General features: G+C 44.7%; 2 protein-coding genes, 2 long non-coding RNA genes and 2 gene segments (V, D, J or C); 2 read left to right on the plus strand and 4 right to left on the minus strand.

Moving 5' to 3' along the window:
• Nucleotides 1-1,634: 1,634 nt before the first annotated feature.
• On the minus strand, nt 1,635-22,025 carry LOC114146658 (E3 ubiquitin-protein ligase TRIM21-like). 4 transcript variants are annotated; one of them, XM_028020956.1, is made up of 4 exons: nt 20,963-22,025; nt 18,082-19,412; nt 11,839-11,843; nt 1,635-2,411 (listed from the first exon to the last, which is right to left on the minus strand). In XM_028020956.1, the coding sequence occupies exons 2-4, from the start codon at nt 19,402-19,404 to the stop codon at nt 2,369-2,371; spliced, it is 1,371 nt and encodes a 456-aa protein (XP_027876757.1). In that variant the 5' UTR covers nt 19,405-19,412; nt 20,963-22,025; the 3' UTR covers nt 1,635-2,368. The 4 variants fall into 4 exon arrangements, with proteins under 4 accessions (XP_027876757.1, XP_027876756.1, XP_027876755.1 ...); XM_028020955.1 differs by lacking the exons at nt 1,635-2,411; nt 11,839-11,843 and having other exon boundaries at nt 16,463-19,412; nt 21,447-22,025; XM_028020954.1 differs by lacking the exons at nt 1,635-2,411; nt 11,839-11,843 and having other exon boundaries at nt 16,463-19,412; nt 21,366-22,025.
• On the plus strand, nt 4,207-22,170 carry LOC114146685 (uncharacterized). Its single transcript, XR_003595940.1, has 3 exons — nt 4,207-5,638; nt 22,013-22,069; nt 22,127-22,170. It is a non-coding gene; the product is annotated as an uncharacterized LOC114146685 (long non-coding RNA).
• Nucleotides 6,956-9,749, minus strand: LOC114146684 (uncharacterized). Of its 2 annotated transcripts, none has more exons than XR_003595939.1 (2): nt 9,641-9,749; nt 6,956-7,799 (listed from the first exon to the last, which is right to left on the minus strand). It is a non-coding gene; the product is annotated as an uncharacterized LOC114146684 (long non-coding RNA). The 2 variants fall into 2 exon arrangements; XR_003595938.1 differs by lacking the exon at nt 9,641-9,749 and adding an exon at nt 9,246-9,358 and having other exon boundaries at nt 6,986-7,799.
• LOC114146657 (zinc finger and SCAN domain-containing protein 2-like) lies at nt 9,259-14,818 on the plus strand. Of its 5 annotated transcripts, XM_028020947.1 has the most exons (6): nt 9,259-9,791; nt 10,453-10,662; nt 10,795-11,247; nt 11,314-11,412; nt 12,140-12,361; nt 13,465-14,818. In XM_028020947.1, exons 1-6 carry the CDS (start codon nt 9,653-9,655, stop codon nt 14,295-14,297), a joined length of 1,956 nt encoding a protein of 651 aa, XP_027876748.1. In that variant the 5' UTR covers nt 9,259-9,652; the 3' UTR covers nt 14,298-14,818. The 5 variants fall into 5 exon arrangements, with proteins under 5 accessions (XP_027876748.1, XP_027876750.1, XP_027876751.1 ...); XM_028020949.1 differs by lacking the exon at nt 11,314-11,412 and having other exon boundaries at nt 9,260-9,791; nt 10,405-10,662; XM_028020950.1 differs by lacking the exons at nt 10,453-10,662; nt 10,795-11,247 and adding an exon at nt 10,405-10,452 and having other exon boundaries at nt 9,266-9,791.
• Nucleotides 14,816-15,645, minus strand: LOC114146674 (T cell receptor alpha variable 18-like). The segment is given in 2 exon segments: nt 14,816-15,404; nt 15,532-15,645. Coding segments are annotated over 2 exon segments (441 nt in total).
• Nucleotides 21,300-22,696, minus strand: LOC114146675 (T cell receptor alpha variable 21-like). The segment is given in 2 exon segments: nt 21,300-22,470; nt 22,578-22,696. Coding segments are annotated over 2 exon segments (441 nt in total).
• Between the last annotated feature and the right edge of the window lie 390 nt (nt 22,697-23,086).

Here is a 23,086-nt window from a genome sequence, read left to right on the forward strand (position 1 = left end):
TTGCATGGCCAGAATGAATAGATGTGTGGAGACTGGACACCCTTATCTTTTCAAATCCAATCTTTTAGAGCAGCCAGGTGATCATTTTACAATTCCTATATAACATTTGACAACTTTTAATTAAGATTTGTCCGTATCCGAATACTTCTAGTGCTTTAAATAAAATGTATGTTCAACTGTGTGAAAAATCTAGAAACGAGATCATCCCTCTATTAAATCTGAGTAATCTAGCAGATCCAAGATAATATTATTAGTTATATGTCTACCTGGTATGAATCCAGACTGAGTTTCATCAATAACTTCTTCAAGAGTATTCTGAATTTTTGTAGCAATACAACCTGCAATAATTGTAGTGATTGTGTAGTAATGTAATTGGTCAGGGTCAGGGTTGGGTTCAGCCTGTGGTTTAGGGGTCAGTGTAATCAGACTTTGGGTCATTGTTGGAGGAACTGACCCAGAATCCAAACTTTCAAGATAAACTTGATGTAAAAATGGCGATAGCTGTTCTGAATACTTTTTATAAAATTCTGCATGGAGGCCATCAGTTCCTGGTGATTTATTTAGTTTTAATTTATTGATGGACTTTTGGACGTCTGCAAGTGTAATCAAGGAATCACATTGTTGTTATTATTTTTACTAATTTGTTGCATTTTATTCAGAGTTAATAAATTGTGTGACAGTTTCATCAGAACATCTTGACTGATAAAGTTCTTGGAAAAAAGTTTCACAGTAAGAGGAGATTTGAACTTCACAGATATTATTATTGATTTGAAGTTTCATAATACTGTTAGATATTTGGTGTTTTTTTTCTAATCTAAAAAATAAGAAGAGTTTTTTCCTCCTAACCATTCCTGTCTCGATCTGATGTACGCTCCTTTAGCTTTGGAAACGTAAATATTGTCCAGGTTCAGTTGTAAATGGTTTAATCTGATCTTTTGTTCTTCAGATACATTTTCTGGCAGAACATTGTTCAATAAGATCATTTCTTTTATTCCTTCTGATTCTACTTTCCTTTTTCTTTTAGAATCTCAGCTCCAGTTTTCATGAACATTTTTTGAAGTTCATATTTTAGGAGTTCCCAATTTTTACTAAATTCCTTCTGACTGCAAACTGTATTCCAAACCTTTATAATTATTTCTTTAATGTTTTCTTCCACTGTTTTATTTTCTAACAGTGAAGAGTTGAGTTTCCAGTAAGCTGTAACTGTATTTTTTCCATACTGGTTTAATTGAGTTTTTCCAGTTAAAATAAGTTTGTGGTCTAATAAAGGAGCTGGAAGAATCTCTGACTTCATTTCATCAGTTATTAAATCAGACAGCAGCCAGAAATTGTCAGGATCTGTGTTTTTCTGTGTTTATTTAGAGTTTTCTGTGTCCTTGAGTCTCTTCGTTGTCCTGTCCTCCCCTTGATTGTTCCCAGGTGTGTCTCGTCTCTGTGATTACCCTCCCGTGTATTTAACTCCACCTGTGTTCCTTGTTCCTCGTCAATGTCTAGTCTGTTCGTCGTCAGTGTGTCCATGTGCCTGCTGCTTGTTGTTTGGACTGTGCTTTATCATTAAAATCACCTTATTCATCATACCTGGGTCCGCTGCGTCTGCCTCACCGCTCTCACCACCCGCACTTCATGACAGAAATCACTTCTTGATTTAAAGGAGCCTGTTTTGTTTTGCACATAAATTTAACTTTGGACTTATTTTTTTGTCTCCATTCATCAGTCAGGCCAAAGGTTGACATAAAGTTTTCTAGAACTGTGTTTGGATTTGTTTTAGCCTTTGGAGGAAATCTATCTAATGCTTCGTTAAGAGTCCCTACCAATAATAATAATATTCATATGATATTTTCCACATAAGTAATTCACCCCGTTACTCCATCTATCATAAAGTTGCATATTTTCTGCTTTGGTATTGTACCCATATATAGAACCCAACAAAAGAATTTCTTCATTTATTGATACAACTAATAAGACAAAATGTCCATATGTGTGGACATAATCCATCTCCACTGAAGTTGTTTGGTAATGTTGCCTCCTGCTGACTGAGTGGATCCATGTTCCAGCCATAGTTCGTCCCCCCACTGACTTTTCCAGAACTTGGTATCATTTGCAGTTGAATGAGTTTCTTGGATTAAACAGAAATCTGCTTTAAAATTTTTAAGATATAAAAACGTTGCCTTTCTTTTAATGTTGTTCCTTAACCCTCGAGCATTGAGTGAAATAACTTTAAAAAAAGAAATGCTACTAAGAGTTGTAGCTTCTAACCCTGAAAACTGAGTTACAGAAAAATCTAACAAACTCTCCCAACAGAGAAATTATATAATAAACGGAGCTTTTTCAATATTTAATGTCATTACTTAACTGTTAGTTCTGATTCTCAAGATGTCTGCCAGTCATTAGCAGGTTCAAATTCTTTCCTCCTTCCTCCTCTGTCAGTAACAAAGGCTCTGGGACCGATTTAAAGGCTGGTTTCCTTCTTCGCCTGCTTTTTTCACCAATGGCCACAGCAAGTTTCTTCTCTGACGGTCCTCTGGGCAGAAGTCCTCCTTGAAGCGCAGGTTGCTTGATTTCAGAAAAGATGACTGCTTGGCCTCCTTCCACACCGTTTCCCTGTAGGGTCTCATGGAGAACTGGATCATCACTTCTCCAGGACGACCCGTGCCTGTAACGCGACCCAGCCGGTGGACGCTGTCGATGACGTCTGGTAGTTTTTCTTTGCATCCTGGCTCTGTCTTCTGGCAAATGGTAACTGCCTTGCTACGAACATTTTTCTTCTTCTTCTTCATTTATTCCCAAAAGCCGGAAGTCCCATCTTCTTTTACAACGTGAAAGTTCGAGCAGCTTATTTTCCATTTGCACCTTTTTCCTGATTTCTCAACTCTCCCAACGGTTTCTGTCATCTTTTCCAGCATTTCTTTCATTTCAGCATGGATATAATCCACCGAACCTCTGAGATCATTTGTGCTTGAAGACCGTCCGCTCTCTCCTTTATCGTTTAAAGTTGCTGATATTTTCAGCGAAGTCATGCTCTTCCGTCAGTTTGTGACTTTTAGCCGACATCTTAGTTGGAGTATTTTCTGTGCTGACGGATTTGCGTTTACCACTTGCAGCCATTCTTTGACATTTTCAAGACGTCCTTTTTAAACAGCTTTAAGCACGATATTTAACGAAGGTCTCAGAATAAATGCTTCCCTGCGTTAAAGCAGCAATAACGGCTCCTATAGACAATCTGGAGAGCTAGCAAAGATCGACCATTCACGCCGCCATCTTGGCCACCAAACTTGTCAATGTTTGACCTTGTCTAGCAAAATGTTTTTACGTCAGGCTACATGGCTGCTATCGATTAGCTGCTCCATGCTGTAGTTGGGATTTGTTGTTTGCTGCTGATAATTTATGTACCTAAAACAAACATTATTTTTACATCAACTTCTAAGTTATGAGAAACTTCTGTTAAAATCATTTGAAGGCTCAGAATCAGTCTGGTACCGGTACCGGTCCACATTCTCAGGGGAGAAAGACTCACCTGGTATAAATAACATTTTAGCTACTGGAGTAACGCTTTAGAGAAATGAATTTAATCAAAGGACGTCATGAATGTGTGTAGAGCTGCACCGATTGCAGTTTTCTGGCCGATCCCTGGTTACCGATCTTTAAAAGCCTGACCTGCTGATTTAGATTTTGGTTTAAATGATTATAAAACTAATTTTTTGTCTGAAATGTTGCTAAATGTAGCAAGAAAGTCACTGAGTTGCTAACAGTGGGGTGAATATTGTTAGCTGTAAACGTTCAGACCTGGTGGGTCGGTCAGTCAAACGTCTCCCTGCAGAGCAGAAGAGGACAGAGATGATTTATAAACCTTTGCTGATGAAGATCAGATCAGGGATTAGGATGGGCTTCACATGTAAGAATCAGCAGATCACGATCCCCCAAAATTAATTAAATCAGCTCCCAGAAATCAACTGGTCAATAAATGAATCTTATTAAACATGTATATAATGTAAACAGCACAGCTAGAGATGCAATAAGTTTATAGCAGGTGTGTGAATGACCTAATGATCCGACTGCTGATTGCAGCCGGTCCACATTGTTAACAGAACTAGAGGGACCCAAAACCACATTTCCCTTAGGGCCCCAGAGAGGCTAGGGCCGGCCCTGGTTTTGTCCCTCTGACCTCATGTCAGCAGAAGTTGAGTCTCCAGCTGCTGGTCCTGAAAAAGTGAACAAATGAAGTCATGAAACTAACATTGAGGCTGAGAGGAGACAGAGGACAAATGTCTTACTCTGTGGACATTCACAACTAAATCAACTGATTTTCATTCGGTCAGAGCAGAGAAACAGGAAGTAATGAAATACAGTCTGTATCTGGGTTGTGATTGGGTGAAATCAATCCTTGTTTCCAGTATTGGCTGAATGGTTGATCATTTAAGGCCTGAAGCTGATAACCGACACACTGACAGTAAAACCACGATTCATCAAACTGTGATTACCTTTTGTTGGGGTCAGACTTTTTTATCCTGGTAATAAAGACATAAATCTGTGATGATTGAAAGTGTTTTATGAGTTTACATTAAATCCATGAGAGAACAGGTAGAGCTCTACAGATGCTGAGTCAGCAGCATGGCCTGACGACAGAAAAGGTTTCACACCCAGGGCGTCATCACCTCTAAAGGCAGGATGGCTGTTGTCTACAGACTGAGCGGTTGGAGATAATGCAGAGAAAACTGACCAGTGGACAAGAAAGAACACCTCAGAATGAGGAAACAGAGAACCGGCTCAGCATGGAAACCTCCAGGAACGCCCGAGAAAAAGGACCAAACATCTACAGCAGCAGAAGAGAAGAGCAACAGGCCAGCCTTGCATACGGCGTTCCCCAAGGCTGTGCAGCCGGACCCGACCGGATCCTATAGCAGACTGAACCTCCAGACAGGAAAACCTCAAGCTATCATTTCCAAGTCTTCCAATCAGCCAGAGCAGGAGGAAGGTCTGAGTTCAGAGCAACCAAAGATCTGAACAGTCATTTAGTTCAGTTTATGGATTTAAAAAAGTTACGTTTGCTAGATTTTTTTTATTTTTCCGTCCTACTGAATCAAATTGTAGTGACACATTTATTAAAGCGTATGCAAAATAGAGAAATATGGCTGCTCAATTATTGTGCCAATGTAATGTTAAGTTCTTCAACAGTAATAAAATAGTCTTAGTGTGTGATTTGCAAATTTATGAAAGGTATCAATCTGTTGCCTTGGCACAAAGTCATTACAGCTTCATAACCCAAATCCTGGATCAGTGGGAGGCGGCGTCAGAGCAATACCGGTAACCTCAGAGAGTAATAAGGGAGAGTATTGGATGAGCTGAAGGTCAGTGGGCGGGGCCACTTCAACTCAACCAATCAGAGAGTTTTCTGCTTCCTCAGCAGCTCTGTCTCTGATCTTTACTGCTTCATGTCTCTGTTGTCTTTGTCTTCAGTCCAAAGACTCAACAACCAGTGGATCAACAGGGAGTGAGGCCCTCTAGTGGCTGCTGGGGAGTACTGCAGGTTTTAGTGGTTTAACAGGGAGTGAGGCCCTCTAGTGGCTGCTGTGGAGTACTGCAGGTTTTAGTGGTTTAACAGGGAGTGAGGCCCTCTAGTGGCTGCTGTGGAGTACTGCAGGTTTTTGTGCAGGGTTCTGGTGTTTCCTGTCACTGTGGGCTGCAGAGCGCAGTAGTACACAGCAGAGTCTGTCACTGCAGCAGAGGAGATCAGCAGATCCATCTGGGTTTTCCTCACTTCAATCTTCAGTTCAGGAACTTTTTTAACCCCTTCAGCTCCTGATGCAGAGTGGGAGATCAGAACCTCTGGAGGTTCTCCTGGGTTCTGACGGTACCAGTAGAAATAGTCGTTGGTTCGAGCTTCTCTGGATAAACTGTAAGACAGATTAACGGAGCTGCTTTCGAAGCTGAACAGTTCGATCTTGATGGGACTGAGTTCATCACATCTGACTCCTGATGGAGGAGAAATCAGTTCAATGTGAGGCGATTCACTGAGAATCGTGTTTAATTTAGTCATAAAACATTTTGATCTGACCTGTTAGCAGAGAGATGATGAGCAGAGACAGACCATAATAGTCCATGTTGAGCAGAGTTAATGTTGGAGAGTTGAACTGAACTGAAGGAGGAAGTTTGAGTCTCTTTAGAGATCAGGAACAGATCAGCTCCTCCTCTTGGTTCTGATCCAGGAAACCGACCCGGTTCTTCATCTCCTGAATGTTTAACTTCAGCCTGACAGTTCTGGCTGTTCTGTCATATTTACTGCACTTTAAAATCAGCTTTAATGTTGTCATTTTATGCCTTTAATAGTTTAAAATATCTCAAATGTATAACTATTCATGACAAAAGAATATCAACATTGTTTTCTATTGAAAATGTGAAATAAATGTAGAAATTTCAGCGTTTTGGTGGATATTTGTTCCTGTTTGCTGCCCCCTGGTGGAGGTTCAGCCTGCCGCTGAAATATCCTCCATAACTTTGGCAAATAATCATTTTTCTTTTTTTATGAAACGCATCACAGGATCAGGGAGGAAGCATTTAATACAAATGCTAGGATTTATTATCTTAGAGTAATGTTTCTCAACGGGGCAGCAGGGGGCGCTGGCAGAAATATTAACATATAGGGGGCGCTGCTATTCCTTTGGGGTCGTTTGCTTGGAGGTAAACTTTACACCTTATGCAAAACAAGACCAGGCTAGACGCTAAGCTACATGCTAAAAACTGAGGCGTGTAACAATAAAACATGTTGCAACTGTATCCATGGCAACTCCTCTTCAGTGTTTCTGTTAGCTTCTGTTAGCTTCCCTTAGTTTCTGTTAGCTTCTATTAGCTTCCCTTAGTTTCTGTTAGCTTCCCTTAGTTTCTGCTAGCTTCTGTTAGCTTCTATTAGCTTCCCTTAGTTTCTGTTAGCTCCTGTTAGCTTCCCTTTGTTTCTGTTAGCTTCTCTTAGTTTCTGTTAGATTCTGTTAGCTTCCCTTAGTTTGTGTTAGCTTCTGTTAGCTTCCCTTAATTTCTATTAGCTTCCCTTAGTTTCTGTTAGCTTCCCTTAGTTTCTGTTAGCTTCTGTTAGCTTCCCTTAGTTTCTGTTAGCTTCCCTTTGTTTCTGTTAGCTTCACTTAGCTTCTGTTAGCTTCCCTTAGTTTCTGTTAGCTTCTGTTAGCTTCCCGTAGTTTCTGTTAGCGTCCCTTAGCTTCTGTTAGCTTCCCTTAGTTTCTTTTAGCTTCTGTTAACTTCCCTTAGTTTCTGTTAGCTTCCCGTAGTTTCTGTTAGCTTCCCTTAGTTTCTGTTAGCTTCCCTTAGTTTCTGTTAGCTTCTGTTAGCTTCCCTTAGTTTCTGTTAGCTTCCCTTTGTTTCTGTTAGCTTCACTTAGCTTCTGTTAGCTTCCCTTAGTTTCTGTTAGCTTCTGTTAGCTTCCCGTAGTTTCTGTTAGCTTCCCTTAGTTTCTGTTAGCTTCCCTTAGTTTCTGCTAGCTTCTGTTAGCTTCCCGTAGTTTCTGTTAGCTTCCCTTAGTTTCTGTTAGTTTCTGCTAGCTTCCCGTAGTTTCTGTTAGCTTCCCTTAGTTTCTGTTAGTTTCTGTTAGCTTCTGTTAGCTTCCCTTAGTTTCTGTTAGCTTCCCTTAGTTTCTGCTAGCTTCTGTTAGCTTCTTGGCGCAGCTCCTGCTACTGGAAGCATCAGCTCAACGTTGCCCCCGGCTAACGGCTTTGCTGTGACTCACTTGTTGCAAAACTCAGAAACAGGAGAAGTGGAGCGACACCAGATGTGAATCAGGATCAGAGATTCTGGCGCTGAAGAGTGAAAAATCAAGAGCAACAATTAGTATAAAGGACTGAATGGCAAGAACAAACAGACACATAAAAGATAAGATTATATTGTTGAGGTGCCATGGTGTGTTGAGATCACATCTAGAACTAAGAAGAAATATATTTGACAAACCATAACAGTAAGAAACTTATTACTGATTTATGTATTTTATTAGATGCTATTTCATATATTTATGTCTTCAGTTTTATTTCTCATGTCAGTTTTGATGTCATGACACTTTCAGTTTTACTCGTTAGGATTTTAGAACCAGTTTTGTTGTTTGTAGTTTCTGTACAGTAAAACTATTAATCTATAAATCAAAATCATTTTTTCCGCTGTGATTGGCTGCTGATGCTCCTACTGATTTTCAGTTGAATGTCCTTCATTGCATTTTTCTTAGACGCCTTTAAAACTGATTTCTATTCACATGGATTTTTTGTTCTTTGGAACCAATTATTAAGTAATGTGTTTTTTCTGTTGAGGATTTTTGACGCTAAATACAGAAACAACAATACAAATCAGGAGGGCAACAATAATGATAGTAATATTAATCATAAAATAATATTCAGTGAAAAGTATCTTCTTTGGTGGGGGCGGAGAGGGACCTGGATGATGGATAGGGGGCGCTGTTCCAAAGCAGGTTGAGAAACACTGGCTGACATGAACTGTAAAAAAAAAAAAAAAGCAACTGGTAATAATACTATAATAATAATAATAATAATAATGCGATTTGCCAGAAAGTCTGCACTGTTTTCAGGAAGTCTAATTTTTCATGTCCTGCTTCCATAATTTATATGAGTAATAAAAAATGACAAATACACACAATGTGCTGGAAAACTCTGTTTGGCTAAAGAAAAAAAACTTATTTTCAAAACGGTAAGAAAAACAAGACCAAGTTTACTTATTTATTTTAGAGTTTTGTTCTTTTTAAAAAAACATCAGCTGTCGATTAAGCTTAAAGTTACAACCCTGACATGATTATGAGTCATAAATGGTCGGTTCCGCTCCGACATGGGGACAGATTTTAGCACAACACCGGAACTACAGGACGAGTTTAAAATAAACCGAAACTGAACAGCTGCTGGGTTTAAATGTGAGAAAGTTCTTAAATTTATCATCTTACTGTGGCGGATACAGTGTATATATTTCACACCGGAATGTATGCTTTTATTGTGAAGGGGAGAAGGTGAGAAGACACAAACGGTTTTACTTCATTTTATTTTTGGTTTGGATTGAAAGACGTTAAGAATAAAACAAAACTCAAATTATATTTTCGTGTTTTTCTGCTGACTTCCACATTACGGGATTTTTATTGGCGGTTGGCAAGAAACGTTAGGCGAGCATTACCGCCACCAACCGGTAAGGAGTGTGAACCGCATGACATAAAATAAAACAAAGGGGGAAAAACTTTGTCCTATGATACAACTTACACTGCATCAAGTATAGTCTGATATCCTCTGCTTCCCGAATCCTTCTGCAGTAAATCCACAATGTCAAATTTCATCTCATATTAACAAAGTTCCTAATGAACTTGTTTCTTTGGTTCCGGTCATTCCTGCGTCCATATTTAATGTCTGATGTTTAATGATAGGAGATATTTGATCCACTGTGCCCGATTCTATCTTCTCTCCTGTTTCTTTCTGTTTATTGGATTTTTTCCATCGGAAACAATAAAAATAAACAATGTGACGTGTTTGAAACGCCGCTCCAAGCATCACGTAACTTCCTGTGATTAGCTTAGCCTGGCTAGTAGCCGTTAGCAGCAGCTAGCCGCGCTGTGAGTCCGCAGCTGTTTGACGGTGGACCTGTTGGATCTGAGCCGAACCTTTCAGCAGCAATGTGTTCCGTTCAGCCTCTGAGAGAGTTCATCAGGGAGAGACTCGCTGCTGCCGCGGAGGAGATTTTCTCCGAGGTGGAGAACACCGTCAGGCTGCTGGAGAGCCGCTGGGGGACCGACACACACCCGGAACCAACAGGTCCGGAACCAACAGGTCCGCAACACCACACACACCGGGAACCAACAGGTCCGCAACACCACAAACACCCGGAACCAACAGGTCCGCAACACCGCACACACCGGGAACCAACAGGTCCGCAACACCGCACACACCGGGAACCAACAGGTCCGGAACACCACACACACCGGGAACCAACAGGTCCGCAACACCACACACACCGGGAACCAACAGGTCCGGAACACCACACACACCGGGAACCAACAGGTCCGGAACACCACACACACACCGGGAACCAACAGGTCCGCAACACCACACACACCGGGAACCAACAGGTCCGCAACACCACACACACCGGGAACCAACAGGTCCGCAACACCACACACACCGGGAACCAACAGGTCCGCAACACCACACACACCGGGAACCAACAGGTCCGGAACACCACACACACCGGGAACCAACAGGTCCGGAACACCACACACACCGGGAACCAACAGGTCCGGAACACCACACACACACCGGGAACCAACAGGTCCGCAACACCACACACACCGGGAACCAACAGGTCCGGAACACCGCACACACCGGGAACCAACAGGTCCGGAACACCGCACACACCGGGAACCAACAGGTCCGGAACACCACACACACCCGGAACCAACAGGTCCGGAACCAACAGGTCCGCAACACCACACACACCCGGAACCAACAGGTCCGGAACCAACAGGTCCGCAACACCACACACACCCGGAACCAAGAGGTCCGGAACCAACAGGTCCGCAACACGACACACACCGGGAACCAACAGGTCCGCAACACGACACACACCGGGAACCAACAGGTCCGCAACACGACACACACCGGGAACCAAGAGGTCCGGAACCAACAGGTCCGCAACACGACACACACCGGGAACCAACAGGTCCGCAACACGACACACACCGGGAACCAACAGGTCCGCAACACCACACACACCCGGAACCAACAGGTCCGCAACACCACACACACCCGGAACCAACAGGTCCGGAACCAACAGGTCCGCAACACGACACACACCGGGAACCAACAGGTCCGCAACACCACACACACCCGGAACCAACAGGTCCGGAACCAACAGGTCCGCAACACCACACACACCGGGAACCAACAGGTCCGGAACACCGCACACACCGGGAACCAACAGGTCCGGAACACCACACACACCCGGAACCAACAGGTCCGGAACCAACAGGTCCGCAACACCACACACACCGGGAACCAACAGGTCCGCAACACCGCACACACCGGGAACCAACAGGTCCGCAACACCACACACACCGGGAACCAACAGGTCCGGAACACCACACACACCCGGAACCAACAGGTCCGGAACCAACAGGTCCGGAACCAACAGGTCCGCAACACCACACACACCCGGAACCAACAGGTCCGCAACACCACACACACCCGGAACCAACAGGTCCGGAACCAACAGGTCCGCAACACCACACACACCCGGAACCAACAGGTCCGCAACACCGCACACACCGGGAACCAACAGGTCCGGAACACCACACACACCGGGAACCAACAGGTCCGCAACACCACACACACCGGGAACCAACAGGTCCGGAACACCACACACACCCGGAACCAACAGGTCCGGAACACCACACACACCGGGAACCAACAGGTCCGGAACACCACACACACCGGGAACCAACAGGTCCGGAACACCACACACACCGGGAACCAACAGGTCCGGAACACCACACACACCGGGAACCAACCCGGCGGTCAGCGGGAGGAGGAGCTGCTGCTGGCCAACCCGCAGGCTGTCAGCGCCTCATCAGCCAATCAGAAACGGCTCTGGGTCAGAACCGGAAGCTTTACAGAACCTGCTGTTTGGACTCTATTCTGTGTTTAATACTTCACAAGTGAAATCAGAACTAGATTATTTAACAAATTTATTTTTTATGAATAAATTTGTTAAGAAATGAATGTTTTAGTTACTAAAATATTTATTTTATTTATTTAAAAAGGTTTAGATGTTCTTTCGGCCACTGACCACCTGAGACCCAATAACTTGATCTAACGGGTCAGACTTAAGCAGAATTATTCTGCTTAATAACACAACTAATTATGGGATGGCTAATATTTTTAGTGGCTTTAATTTGAGTTTTTTAATTGTAAATATTTCTAATCTGGTCGTTGATCCAGAATATTTCAGTTTTTCTAGTTGGATCTGATCTGAAGCCGCCAGTTCTTCACTTCCCAACCAGAACCTGGACCCGGAGATCGATGCTGAAGCTGGTTCTGGTTCTGAGTGGGTCCAGCAGGAGCAGACTTGGGGCTGACCGCTGGTCTCGGTTCTTCTATCCGTCCAGAACTCCAGCTGCTGAAGGTTCCTGAGGACCCGGTTCTGACTGACCCAAAACTATGGAGCCAGGAGCAAAACCACAGACCGGACCCGGGTGAAGCAGAACCGGGCCGAGATGTGGTACTGCAGATCAGAGAGTTATTCTGCGGTTCTGGAATCGGCTCGGTCCAGTGTGGAGGAGAACAGGGTCATCGGCACCAGCTGCCGGACACGAAACCTTGCAGAGCAGGTGAGACCCGGTACAGCCCGGCTAACGGTACCACTCCTGACCCGACCCGACGTGGTTCTGGCTTTCAGAGGGAAGTGGGTCCAGCAGAACCGAACCTCGTAGAAAATCCCGATAATTCAGGAGAATCAAACACAGATCAACAGAACCTAACCGGGTCAGGTTCTGGTTCTGGTTCCGCTCTGATAAATCAGGCAGTAACAGCTGCTACTGGAAACAGTGATTATTGATTAAAAGTATAAAAAGTAAAAAATCTCACCGATGGGCCCCATGTGGGCCCACATGGGGCCCATCAGTTAAGCTTTAGTCTTTCTTCTTACACCAGTTGCATAGCAGAATAAAATCATATTAGCAACATCCCAGAAAAGTGCCACAGTTTTATAAAAATGGGTTAATTTGGGGCAACTGAGCGACAACCAGGCCAGGTTTAAAGATTCTGGCAGATTAACCTTTAAATGAGTTAAAATCTGTTTTTATTTTAAGGTTTGTGGGATTTTTAATAACTTTCCACATATCTGATCTCGTTTTGATCTCAGATTATTGACAGTAATCTGGAAGGTCCAGTGTTGGTGCTGGACGGAGCGACACCAACACAGACCAGGTTACTTACGCCACCTGCTGGCAGAACGAGGCACAGCAGGAACAAAACAGCTGGAAACTAAACTTCATGCTAATGAGGCCCAAACAGAAACTGAGCTCAATTTCTCTGTTAATCTGGTTGCTGCAACGTCTCGTTTTTTGTTACTTTGTTTTCGTTAACAGACCTTGATTGTTGACCCAGCAGTAAAGTCTCTGCTTCATACCAAAACGTGGGCGTCATTATTCAGACTGCCATCGTCTCCTTGGCGTCGGATCGTTTTTCCACTGGACTTTCTAAGAAACGAGAAGCTAATTCCTGTTTAGCTCTCGGTAAATTCAGGCCGCCACTCATTTTAGGTCAGGCTGCGAATTTAGCAGCACCAGGAGGTCCGAGCTTAAAGAGCTCAGATCATTACAGAGAAGCGGTCCGGTCCGGTCCAAAGCAGAGACAAAACAAACTGTCGCTCTCTGGGTCTGGACACCAGAACCATCAGCAGTTCTGATCATGTCTTCTCTTGTTCCCACAGAACTTCCACAGCAACAAGATTCTGATCAGGTACTGATGGGCCGGCAGCTCCAGAACCACGGTAGGACCTGGAGACTGGACCAGGAGGAACCAGCACTATCACTGAAGCAAGAGTACCAGGAGGATCCAGAACCGTCCTGGATCAAACAGAACCAGGAGGATCTGTGTGTCTGTCAGGAGGAAGAGCAGCCGGACCCGGAGACGTTCATGGCGGTTCCGACTGATGAAGAAAGTGATCAGACTGAACCAGAACCAAACCCTGGGTCAGAACCTCTTCAAGGATCTAAAGTCAAGTCCAGGAAGAAGAGAAGAAAATATGCAGAAAGTTCTTCTGGGTCAGAGAGTCTGGATGATGATGATGATGATGATGATGATGATGGTGGTGGTGCTGCGGCCCAGGTGACATATTGGACAGCGTCCCCAGCCGAGGACGTTGTCTCTGTGGGTTCAGAGGGAGGACGACCTTCGACCTCATCGGCCCCCACCGACAGCGGACCCTGTGGGACGGCGTCCGCTCGCCGGTCAGCAGCGAACTGGGCCCGGCGGACTCCAGCAGCAGAGACTCTGTATTCCTGCAACACCTGCGGGAAACGCTTCCGGTTCAACTGCCGCTACTTGTCCCACATGAGGACCCATACGGGGGAGAAGCCGTTCTCCTGCAGGCAATGTGGGAAAAGTTTCACTCAGGGGGGAAGTTTGTGGCGACACTTCAGAACGCATTCCGGAGAGAAACCGTTCAGCTGCAGCACATGTGGGCGGAGCTTCAGCCAGAAGACGGGTCTGCTGGGCCACATCAGGACTCAGCACAGAGGGGCGGAGCCAGGCTTTGGCTGAATGTGTGGGCGGAGCCTCAGAGAGCAGAACAAAGTGGCAACTAAACAGGTTTAGTCATCAAAATCATGATGAATGGACGGAAAAAGTTGACCCGACCGGTTCTCCGGCCCGGGTCAAGTGTCAGGTACTGAGGTTCTGACTAGAACTGCACCGATGGAGGTTTTTTTGGTCGACCACCAGTCTTTAAAAAGCCTGACCTGCTGATTCTGATTTTGGCTGATACCAATTTGTTTGACTGAAATGTTGCTTAATATAGCAAGAAAGTTGCTGAGTTGGTAAGAATGTGGTGGCTTGTTAACTGCCAACGTGCAGACCCGACCCGGTGGGCGGTCTGTCCGTCAAACCTCTGTCAGGAGAGAGCAGAAGAGGGCAGTGGTTGATTTTTAGGCCGTTTTTGAGGTAGATAAAATCGCAGGATAAAATCGGCTTCACATGTCGGCCGATCACCGATCTCTTAGAATTCAGACAATTGGATAAAACCGTTTTCTTACAGATTCCTTTAAATAAAGTTTGTTTTCTCCGTCAGTGTCTCTGTCCAGTCTTTTTAAAACTGTTTTTTTTTTTTTAGGCTCAGCCAATCATGTGCCACCGTTGTTGTATCAGAACAGTCCAGTTCAGTCCCAGAACAGAACCAGGCAGTCAGATCAGAAAAACGGCTGAAGTCTCAGTGAATCTGGGAATGAAGGGAACTAATGTCTGCTACTGAGTCCTAACTGTGCAGGACCAACAGGGAGTGAGGCCCTCTAGTGGCTGCTGTGGAGTACTGCAGGTTTTTGTGCAGGGTTCTGGTGTTTCCTGTCACTGTGGGCTGCAGAGCGCAGTAGTACACAGCAGAGTCTGACAGACGGAGATCCTGGATCTTCAGGTTGAAGGATTTTTCGTCTTTATTGAAGTCAGCATCAAATCTGTCATTGTCGAAATCTGGAGCTTTATATTTTGACGATGGCAGCTGCTTCAGCATGTACTTTGGGAAACTGTTTCCTTCTTGTTTGTACCAGAACAATGTGACACTCACACTGGTCTCATAGGTACATCTCAGAGTCAGTGATTCTCCTGCAGCAGCAACAACTTCTCCTTCTGTCTGCTTCACTGAGTCTCCTTTACACTCTGGGGAAGAACAGAACATGCAGAGGAAGAGATGGATCAATAAAGATGATTGATTAAAGGAGAACAATCAGCAGCTTTAAAGACTTCTACTCCATGTAGAGGAAACATGTTGATCTTTGTATCTTACCAGAGAAAAGAGCAGCCAGAATAATCCACAGCCAATGTTCCATCTGTCCACCAAGGTTTAAATCAGCAGGAGGAAGCAGCTGATGTTCAACATTCAGTCTGACTATTGTTCTCTTCACAGCACCACTTCTTATTGACACAATGCTGGAACACAGAGCACAAGGAGAGCGCCGCCTACTGGAGCATGGCGCCCCCTGGTGGAGAGGAGAGGTGGAGTTCACCAGAGAGGAGACGAGGCTCCAGCAGCTGGGCAGTGGGTCAGATGTTCAGGAGGAACTGGTTTTACTGGTTTTACTGGATACTGTTGACAGCAGAAATATTCTCTGAAGTGGTTGAGTCTGAGCCGATGTTCTGTACCTCAGAGTTTCTCCAGCCTTGATGTAGCAAAACTCTGAGCAGCATCTCATCTTGAAGAAAAGAGCATCAGAAATTCTCCACCGGCTTCAGCGTAGCAGAAGGAAATGGTCAGTGGGGTTTTTTTAATTGCCCCACAAGGGGTCTTTTTGTGGGCTCTAGTGTCCCCTTTTTCAAAGTAGGCTGACAGGAAAGGGGGAAGACATGCGGTAAACGTCGTCGGGTCCGGGAGTCGAACCCGCGACAGCCGCGTTGCCTCTGAATGTGGGTCGCGCTAACCCCTCCGCCACCACGGCACGCCCAGTCGGTAGGTTTGCATTAACTTACTACTTTTCATGTAATTTTAATAATTCATTTTCACTTCTCAGGAAACAAACTGGGGCCATTTTGATGTAAATGCATTTTTGTGTCCACTGATCCCTGGAAGAAGCCAGAGCTGCCAGAAGATCAGGCAGAACCTCTGTCTGTAAACTGGTTTTCTCCAAAGCCGCCATCATCTGAGCATCACCACAAAAACATTTCCAGAAAACTTGGATTTTGTGCTATTTTTGTCAAATTCGAAATACAAGTAGACAAGATTTCTTTGTACAGTTTATTTAATGTTCCTGTCATTACATTAACACAGTCACATGAAAATGAAAAAGAAAAACACAGGCCAGGCAGAAATGTTCTAATTACAGATAGAAAATGTTTAACAGCAAAGATAAATAAATGACATTTTCTCCAGACCAGGTTTTTATTTTCATACTTCATCACTGATGTATCCAGTTATTTTTCACTGAAATTAACAGTAAAGTATCGGCAGACACTTTGCTCCCTACCAGGCCCTTTGAGGGGTGACGAGGTGCATAAAGGGCAGGTCAACACTCTGGATCAGGGGCCCAAAGTGGGTCCCTGAGGGCCGGCATCCTGCATGTTTTAGTCTCTCCCTGGTTTAACGCACCTGGATCCAATGATGGCTCGTTAGAGATCTAAGAAGAACATTGACCTGCTGAGAAGGTTGTTGGTACCAGGGAGAGACTAAAACATGCAGGATGCCGGGCCTCCAGGACCCACTTTGGGCCCCCCTGCTCTGGATGAATGGTTCCTTCTTCCATCCAGGAGAAGACAGGCCGTACTCTCTGCCATGTCTGTGAGCTCGTTGCGATCGTCTGAGCCTTCGCTTTAAGACAGAGTCTTACCTCTGCCAGGTTGCATCAGACGTGGGTCTGGGGGCATGGAAGAAACGAGCCGTCCGTGGGACCTGTTATCATGACAGGGTGTGGGATAGAGGAAGTCACATTTCAAACTTTGAAACCTTTAGGGCACCTGCACAAAACTTGTTGCTTGACTTCCCTGTTGGTACCTGGTACTGTGCCAAAGCACAGATATCTGCCATCTTCCCACGGTTGGTATGTTCTGCATACATGGCAGAGATCTACTTCCTCAGCTTTCCAGGGAAGGGCGCTCATAGTCTAGGTACACATTGCACAAGTTCCCCCTAAGAGGAACCAATGGAAGTCATTGACCCTGACCCCTGATATGTATGGACTATGTGAACCTTGGTCAGCTTTAGCGGCCGACTGGTTTAACTGCCTTTGCTCCCACCTGGTAGGCTGTTGGATCAGATCTCAACAGTGACCTTTTCATGCAGCTTTAGTTTTGCGCAAATCACCCATTTTCCTGACCAATATTTGGTGTTAAAGCACTTAAGAGATTACCATGATGCAGAGTCTTGACCATGCCCCTTACCTTCCAAGGACTGCCCACACTTTACCCAGGGAAACGTGTTCACTTTCTGATGGCCTTTACAGCATATTGCAGGTGGACAAAGCTCACCTCTGCACCAGAAGGGCTTCACCTACAGATTCATTCTTCATGGAGCTTCATCAGAGCAACAACTAGTGTGATAAACAGGACAGATGATCAGAGGAGCAGAGTTTTTACCTTCATCACTAAGACCAGGACTGAACAATGGGTAGAGTTTCTCATTGAAGCAGCAGCCAGTAAAGGAGTAGATCATTGCAGCAGCATCTACATCATAGAAGGAGACCAGACCCTCCTCATAATCCACAAACACCCCCACCTTCTGAGGACCAGGATAGAGAAAGAGCCAGACTGAAGGTCCAGCAGCAGCTTTGTAAGAATTTCCATTTCTCAACCCAACAGTCCAGAAACCGTTCTGAGGACACAGAGTGATGTTTCCTTTCCTGTCAACAGATTCTCTGGCCACTCCTAAAGTCCAGTCAGTCTTTCCTTTAACTTGAACCTCAAAGTAAAATCTGCCTGAAGAGAAACTCTGCTGTCCTAAAACATTAGGAAACAGAGAAAATCTCTCTGGATTGTCTGGAAGATTTTTCCTCATATCTCCGTCTCTCACTTGTTTTCCATCATCAGACAGGATGAGATCAAGATGAGCCGTATCAGGATCCAGAGTCACAGCCACTGCAAACTGCTGGACACTCTTGAGCTCAACCTCTAGGAGCTTCTTCATCTTCTTTTCCCTGATCGTCTCCTCCAGATGAGCCACAGCTCTCACTACAGTCCTCTCATGTGATGGTGGATGAACTCTGACCTCTGTCCAGGTCTTGGTGGGTGGAGCATCTTTCAGGGAGGAGAAGCTTTGGAGGAGGTGGAGGTGATCTTCATCCTGTGAGAGCTGCTTGACCTCAGAGCTCCTCTTCTTCAGCTCAGAGATCTCCTGTTCCAGATCTCTGATGAAGTCTTCAGCCTCTTTCTCTGTAGTTTCCTGTTTGTCTTGGATCTCCTTGAGGAGCTCCTTCAGGCCTCTCTCAGCAGACTCTATCAGAGCCGTGAAGACCTGAACACCTTCTGCTTTCTCTCTGTCTGCAGCATCTTTACTGATCTTCACCGACTCTCTGATCTCCTGGATCTTCAGTCGTCTCTCCTGGATCATCTCCTGAACTTCAGCCTCCGTCTTCCTCAGCTCTGCCTTCTTTCCTTCAGATTCTTCTCTCAGAGGAACCAGCTCGTGGTTCTTGTGGTCTAAAACAGGACAGACCAAGCAGACGCATGTCTGGTCGTTCCTACAGAACAGCTCCAGAGGTTTATCGTGCTGCAGACACATCCTGTCCTCCAGGTTCTCCACCGGCTCCATCAGCTGATGTTTCTTCAGACGTGGAGCGGTCAGGTGAGGCTCCAGGTGAGTCTGGCAGTAGGAGGTCAGACACACCATGCAGGACTTCAGGGCCTTCAGTTTGGGTCCAGTGCAGACGTCACAGGGAACTTCTCCTGGCTTGGCAGCTTGTTGCTCTGAGCTGCTGCTGGCTTCCTGCTGAGCTTCACGTCTGAACTGATCAACCATCTCTTTGATGAAGGTGTTGACTCTGAGCTGAGGTCTGCAGGTGAAATGTTCATTACACAGAGGACATTTGTAGGGAACATTTCCGTCCCAGTCCTGAGTGATGCAGGTCTTGCAGAAGTTGTGTCCACATGGTGTGCTGACTGGATCAGTGAACACATCCAGACAGATGGAGCACAGAAACTGATCCTCAGACCTTCGGCTGCTGCCAGAAGACATGTCTGAATCTGAGGACAGGAGACACAGATCAATGATTAACAGATTATCTGATCTGAAGGTCTGAGATGTTCTGATCAGGTTCCATGAAGGGAGTTCAATCAGCGGACCAAAGGAGAAGAACATCTGATCACCCTGACACCAGATGGCATCAGGAGCTATAGGAACTAAAGAAGCTTGAATTAGAGGCCAGGCAGCAGTTTAACTCTGGACTTTCCTCTGATATGTCCAAACACAGCATTTCATCTCCTCAGAGCCATTTACTGGATTAATCTGAATGGGGGCGTCTTTCTATAAAATATAAACCTGGACGAGTTTTGAATAAAACTGAAATTTCCATAGGAGTATATTTTATTTTAGTTTGAATTAAATAATAAACAGATTTTTGGAACATTTTCATTTTGTTTTCATGTTGGTTGAAAGCAATCTATGGAGGATAACTTGAAATGTTTTAGTTGATGTTGCCGGTGCTGTAGAGCCGCTACGGCTGGAAATTTAGTTTGGAAAAGTCTGGGATTTTCCCTCAAAGAAACCTTCATATTCAAACAACATCAATATAAAAAGGCAAAAGAAACAAAGGATGAAATAAATCTGCCATTCATCTAAAAAAAATTACGAATGAATCTTTAAGTCGCCCCCATTGTTAGAACAATGGTTCAGTCCAAACAGCAGCTGAACGGTACCGGCTCCGTTAGAGCCGCTGAAGAGAGGAGCTAGCTGCTAGCTTCTAGCTGCTAGCTTCTAGCTGCTAGCTTCTAGCTGCTAGCTTCTAGCTGCTAGCTTCTAGCTGCTAGCTCCTAGCTGCTAGCTCCTAGCTGCTAGCTCCTAGCTGCTAGATCCTAGCTGCTAGATCCTAGCTGCTAGATCCTAGCTGCTAGATCCTAGCTGCTAGATCCTAGCTGCTAGATCCTAGCTGTGGCTCTGCAGCACAAACAACAAACCCGCTGGTAAGTAAATACTTAAAGCAAAAGACATGAAACACATTTTATTTACTTTAATTGTTCAATAGGAAGAAACAATAAAAATCAGAGTCCAGTTGGTTATTTTATTACTTTGGCTGAATCATGATGAACGGCCTCGTTATCCTTTAAATCACAACTAGCAAAACTGGTTATATTACTTTGATAGACTTGGTTTTGTTTTTCTCAAAGGTACCAAATATTTCAATCATATTTATCTCTTTAACTCTTATGTTAATAAGAAGAGTTTGACTCAGGAGGGAGTTTTGCATCAAAACGTGTTTTTATTTAGAGGCTTAAGTTTTTGTAAAGGTGGAGCAGAGGTTAGATCTGTGACTCTGAACTAAACTCACATCTAAACATTTAAATTTTAGTTTGACTTTTATGGGTCTCAACAGTTTAATTACTGGGGGAACAGTTTGATGTGCATTACCTCTTACTAGTCATTTTGACCCTGCAGCTTGAACACTTTAAAAACTTTTTAAGCCACATTTTCCATTACATTCCACTGTAACTTGGCTGAATCCTCAAAATGGTTTTTATGAAATGTCCCCGTTTATTGTCCCCCGCACTAAAGAGATGGGATTTCCTCCCTTGCTTACCGCTGTTGGACTCGGTGGTTGAGGGAGAAGAAGAAATGAGTCTCGTTTGCAGCTCTACTGCTCTTCACTCACTTAACTTTCACTTCTGGAAAGTGACGCTCACCGTGTGTCACTCTGCCTCTAACTGCTTCTGCTTTTCTCTCTGTTTCCTCCTTCAGATTCAGACTAATGGCAGCTTCATCTGACCAGTTACTAATGGCAAGTTGCAAAGCAGCTTTGCATCGTCCACCAGACCCTGACTCTCTATTTTCAGATCAGATTTATATGATTTAGAGTTAAATACCAATAAGATTATTATAGTGGGGCATTTTAATGTTTATTCTTACACTGAGGGTGATAACATGTCACATCATGTTTATTCTGTCACATCAATATTGTCTTACACTCAGTTGGTTTTACTCACAGAATCCACAGACCTGCCCACTTCTGTCATCAGACTTTAGACCTTGTCCTGATGACACTCAGTATGTCGAAATAATCAGACCTCATTAAAGATCCTTTCGGACCGTTTCAGCAGTGAACTCGTTTCCACCAAGAGATTCACTTCAAAATCAGACGATATCTTCTGTGTCCACCGTCGTCTGCAGGAGAGCAAAGAAATGCCGATGTGTTCGTCTTCCACTGGACCTGCACCATGTGAAACACATTCACATGCAACTCAGATCTCAGGCTACCTGGGGTTAAATGCCTTGCCCAGCGGCACATTGGCATGTGACAGTTGCAGTGGTTCTGTAATCAGTCGTCTGTTATCTGTTAACCTTCCTAAAGGACAGGAGACGCAGGAGCTGTCCCAAAGTTAAACTGAGAACACAGCAGATCAACAATGTTGCAGCAGAACGAGGAAGAAATGATGTCATTGGATGAGCTGAAGGTCAGTGGGCGGGGCCACTTCAACTCAACCAATCAGAGAGTTTTCTGCTTCCTCAGCAGCTCTGTCTCTGATCTTTACTGCTTCATGTCTCTGTTGTCTTTGTCTTCAGTCCAAAGACTCAACAACCAGTAGATTAACAGGGAGTGAGGCCCTCTAGTGGCTGCTGTGGAGTACTGCAGGTTTTAGTGGTTTAACAGGGAGTGAGGCCCTCTAGTGGCTGCTGTGGAGTACTGCAGGTTTTAGTGGTTTAACAGGGAGTGAGGCCCTCTAGTGGCTGCTGTGGAGTACTGCAGGTTTTTGTACAGGGTTCTGGTGTTTCCTGTCACTGTGGGCTGCAGAGCGCAGTAGTACACAGCAGAGTCTGTCACTGCAGCAGAGGAGATCAGCAGATCCACTCGGTTTCTCTCCTTGTTCAGTCCTGCAGTCAGTCGAGGGTTTGGAGGTTCTGCTTCCACCACAGTTGGATCTTTAGTATCAGTGATCAGGAGAAGGAAGCGAGGAGCTGATCCAGGATCTTGTCGATACCACTGAAGGTTGTCGGCTTTAACTGAATAGTTGCAGGACAGAGTGACTCTGTCTCCCTCTGATGGAAATATTTCAGATCTGATGGCAGTAATATCAGCTTCCAAGCTCTGACCTGCGGATCAAACAACATGTTATCTTCAGAAAGGAAAGCCAACCTGGATGTGCAGTGATCTGGAAACGTCTTTGTTTTCCAGCGTTTTTGCTCAGAACCAAACGGACCTACAAGAGCCGAGAAGAAGTAGATCACAGCCAGGTTTTCCATCTTTCCACGGGTGAAATGTTGGTCCTGATGTTCACAGCTGGAGTCCAGCAGCTCTGCAGTCTGTAGGAGGAGATTCTGCTGCTGCACTCAGTGGGACGGAGATCGCCTCCGAGTCGCTGCAGCTCCACCCAGTCTGACAGGAAGCTGACTTCTCTGGAAGGTTGGCTCCGCCCATCTGAAGAGAACTGGACCGGGCCACAACCCTGTGGGACTCCATGAGTAACCTTGAATGTGAAGAAGAAAACAAACTGGAATCTGTGGGACAGATTTAAAGCAGACCAGTTCTGTTCCAGCAACATGTTTCGGTTTATTGAGAGAATTTTATTCCCACTGCTGAGTTTTCCCTCTTCTACTCCAAACATGGTTTCCAACATGCTTTAAAAATAAAAACTGAAAGTCCATTTTAATCAGACAATCCTAAAAAAAAGAGGTGCCACCATTTGCATCAAGAAGTGGTCTAGTTAAA

Source organism: Xiphophorus couchianus, chromosome 6 (assembly GCF_001444195.1).
Source record: "Xiphophorus couchianus chromosome 6, X_couchianus-1.0, whole genome shotgun sequence".
In the NCBI taxonomy this organism is placed as follows: domain Eukaryota; kingdom Metazoa; phylum Chordata; class Actinopteri; order Cyprinodontiformes; family Poeciliidae; genus Xiphophorus; species Xiphophorus couchianus.

Coding starts and splice junctions, on each gene's coding strand:
- LOC114146657 (XM_028020947.1), top strand. CDS start 9,653: ATGTGTTCCGTTCAGCCTCTGAGAGAGTTCATCAGGGAGAGACTCGCT. Junction 9,792..10,452: donor CACACACCCGGAACCAACAG/GTCCGGAACCAA, acceptor CGGAACCAACAG/GTCCGCAACACCACACACAC. Junction 10,663..10,794: donor AAGAGGTCCGGAACCAACAG/GTCCGCAACACG, acceptor CGGAACCAACAG/GTCCGGAACCAACAGGTCCG.
- LOC114146658 (XM_028020955.1), bottom strand. CDS start 19,404: ATGTCTTCTGGCAGCAGCCGAAGGTCTGAGGATCAGTTTCTGTGCTCC.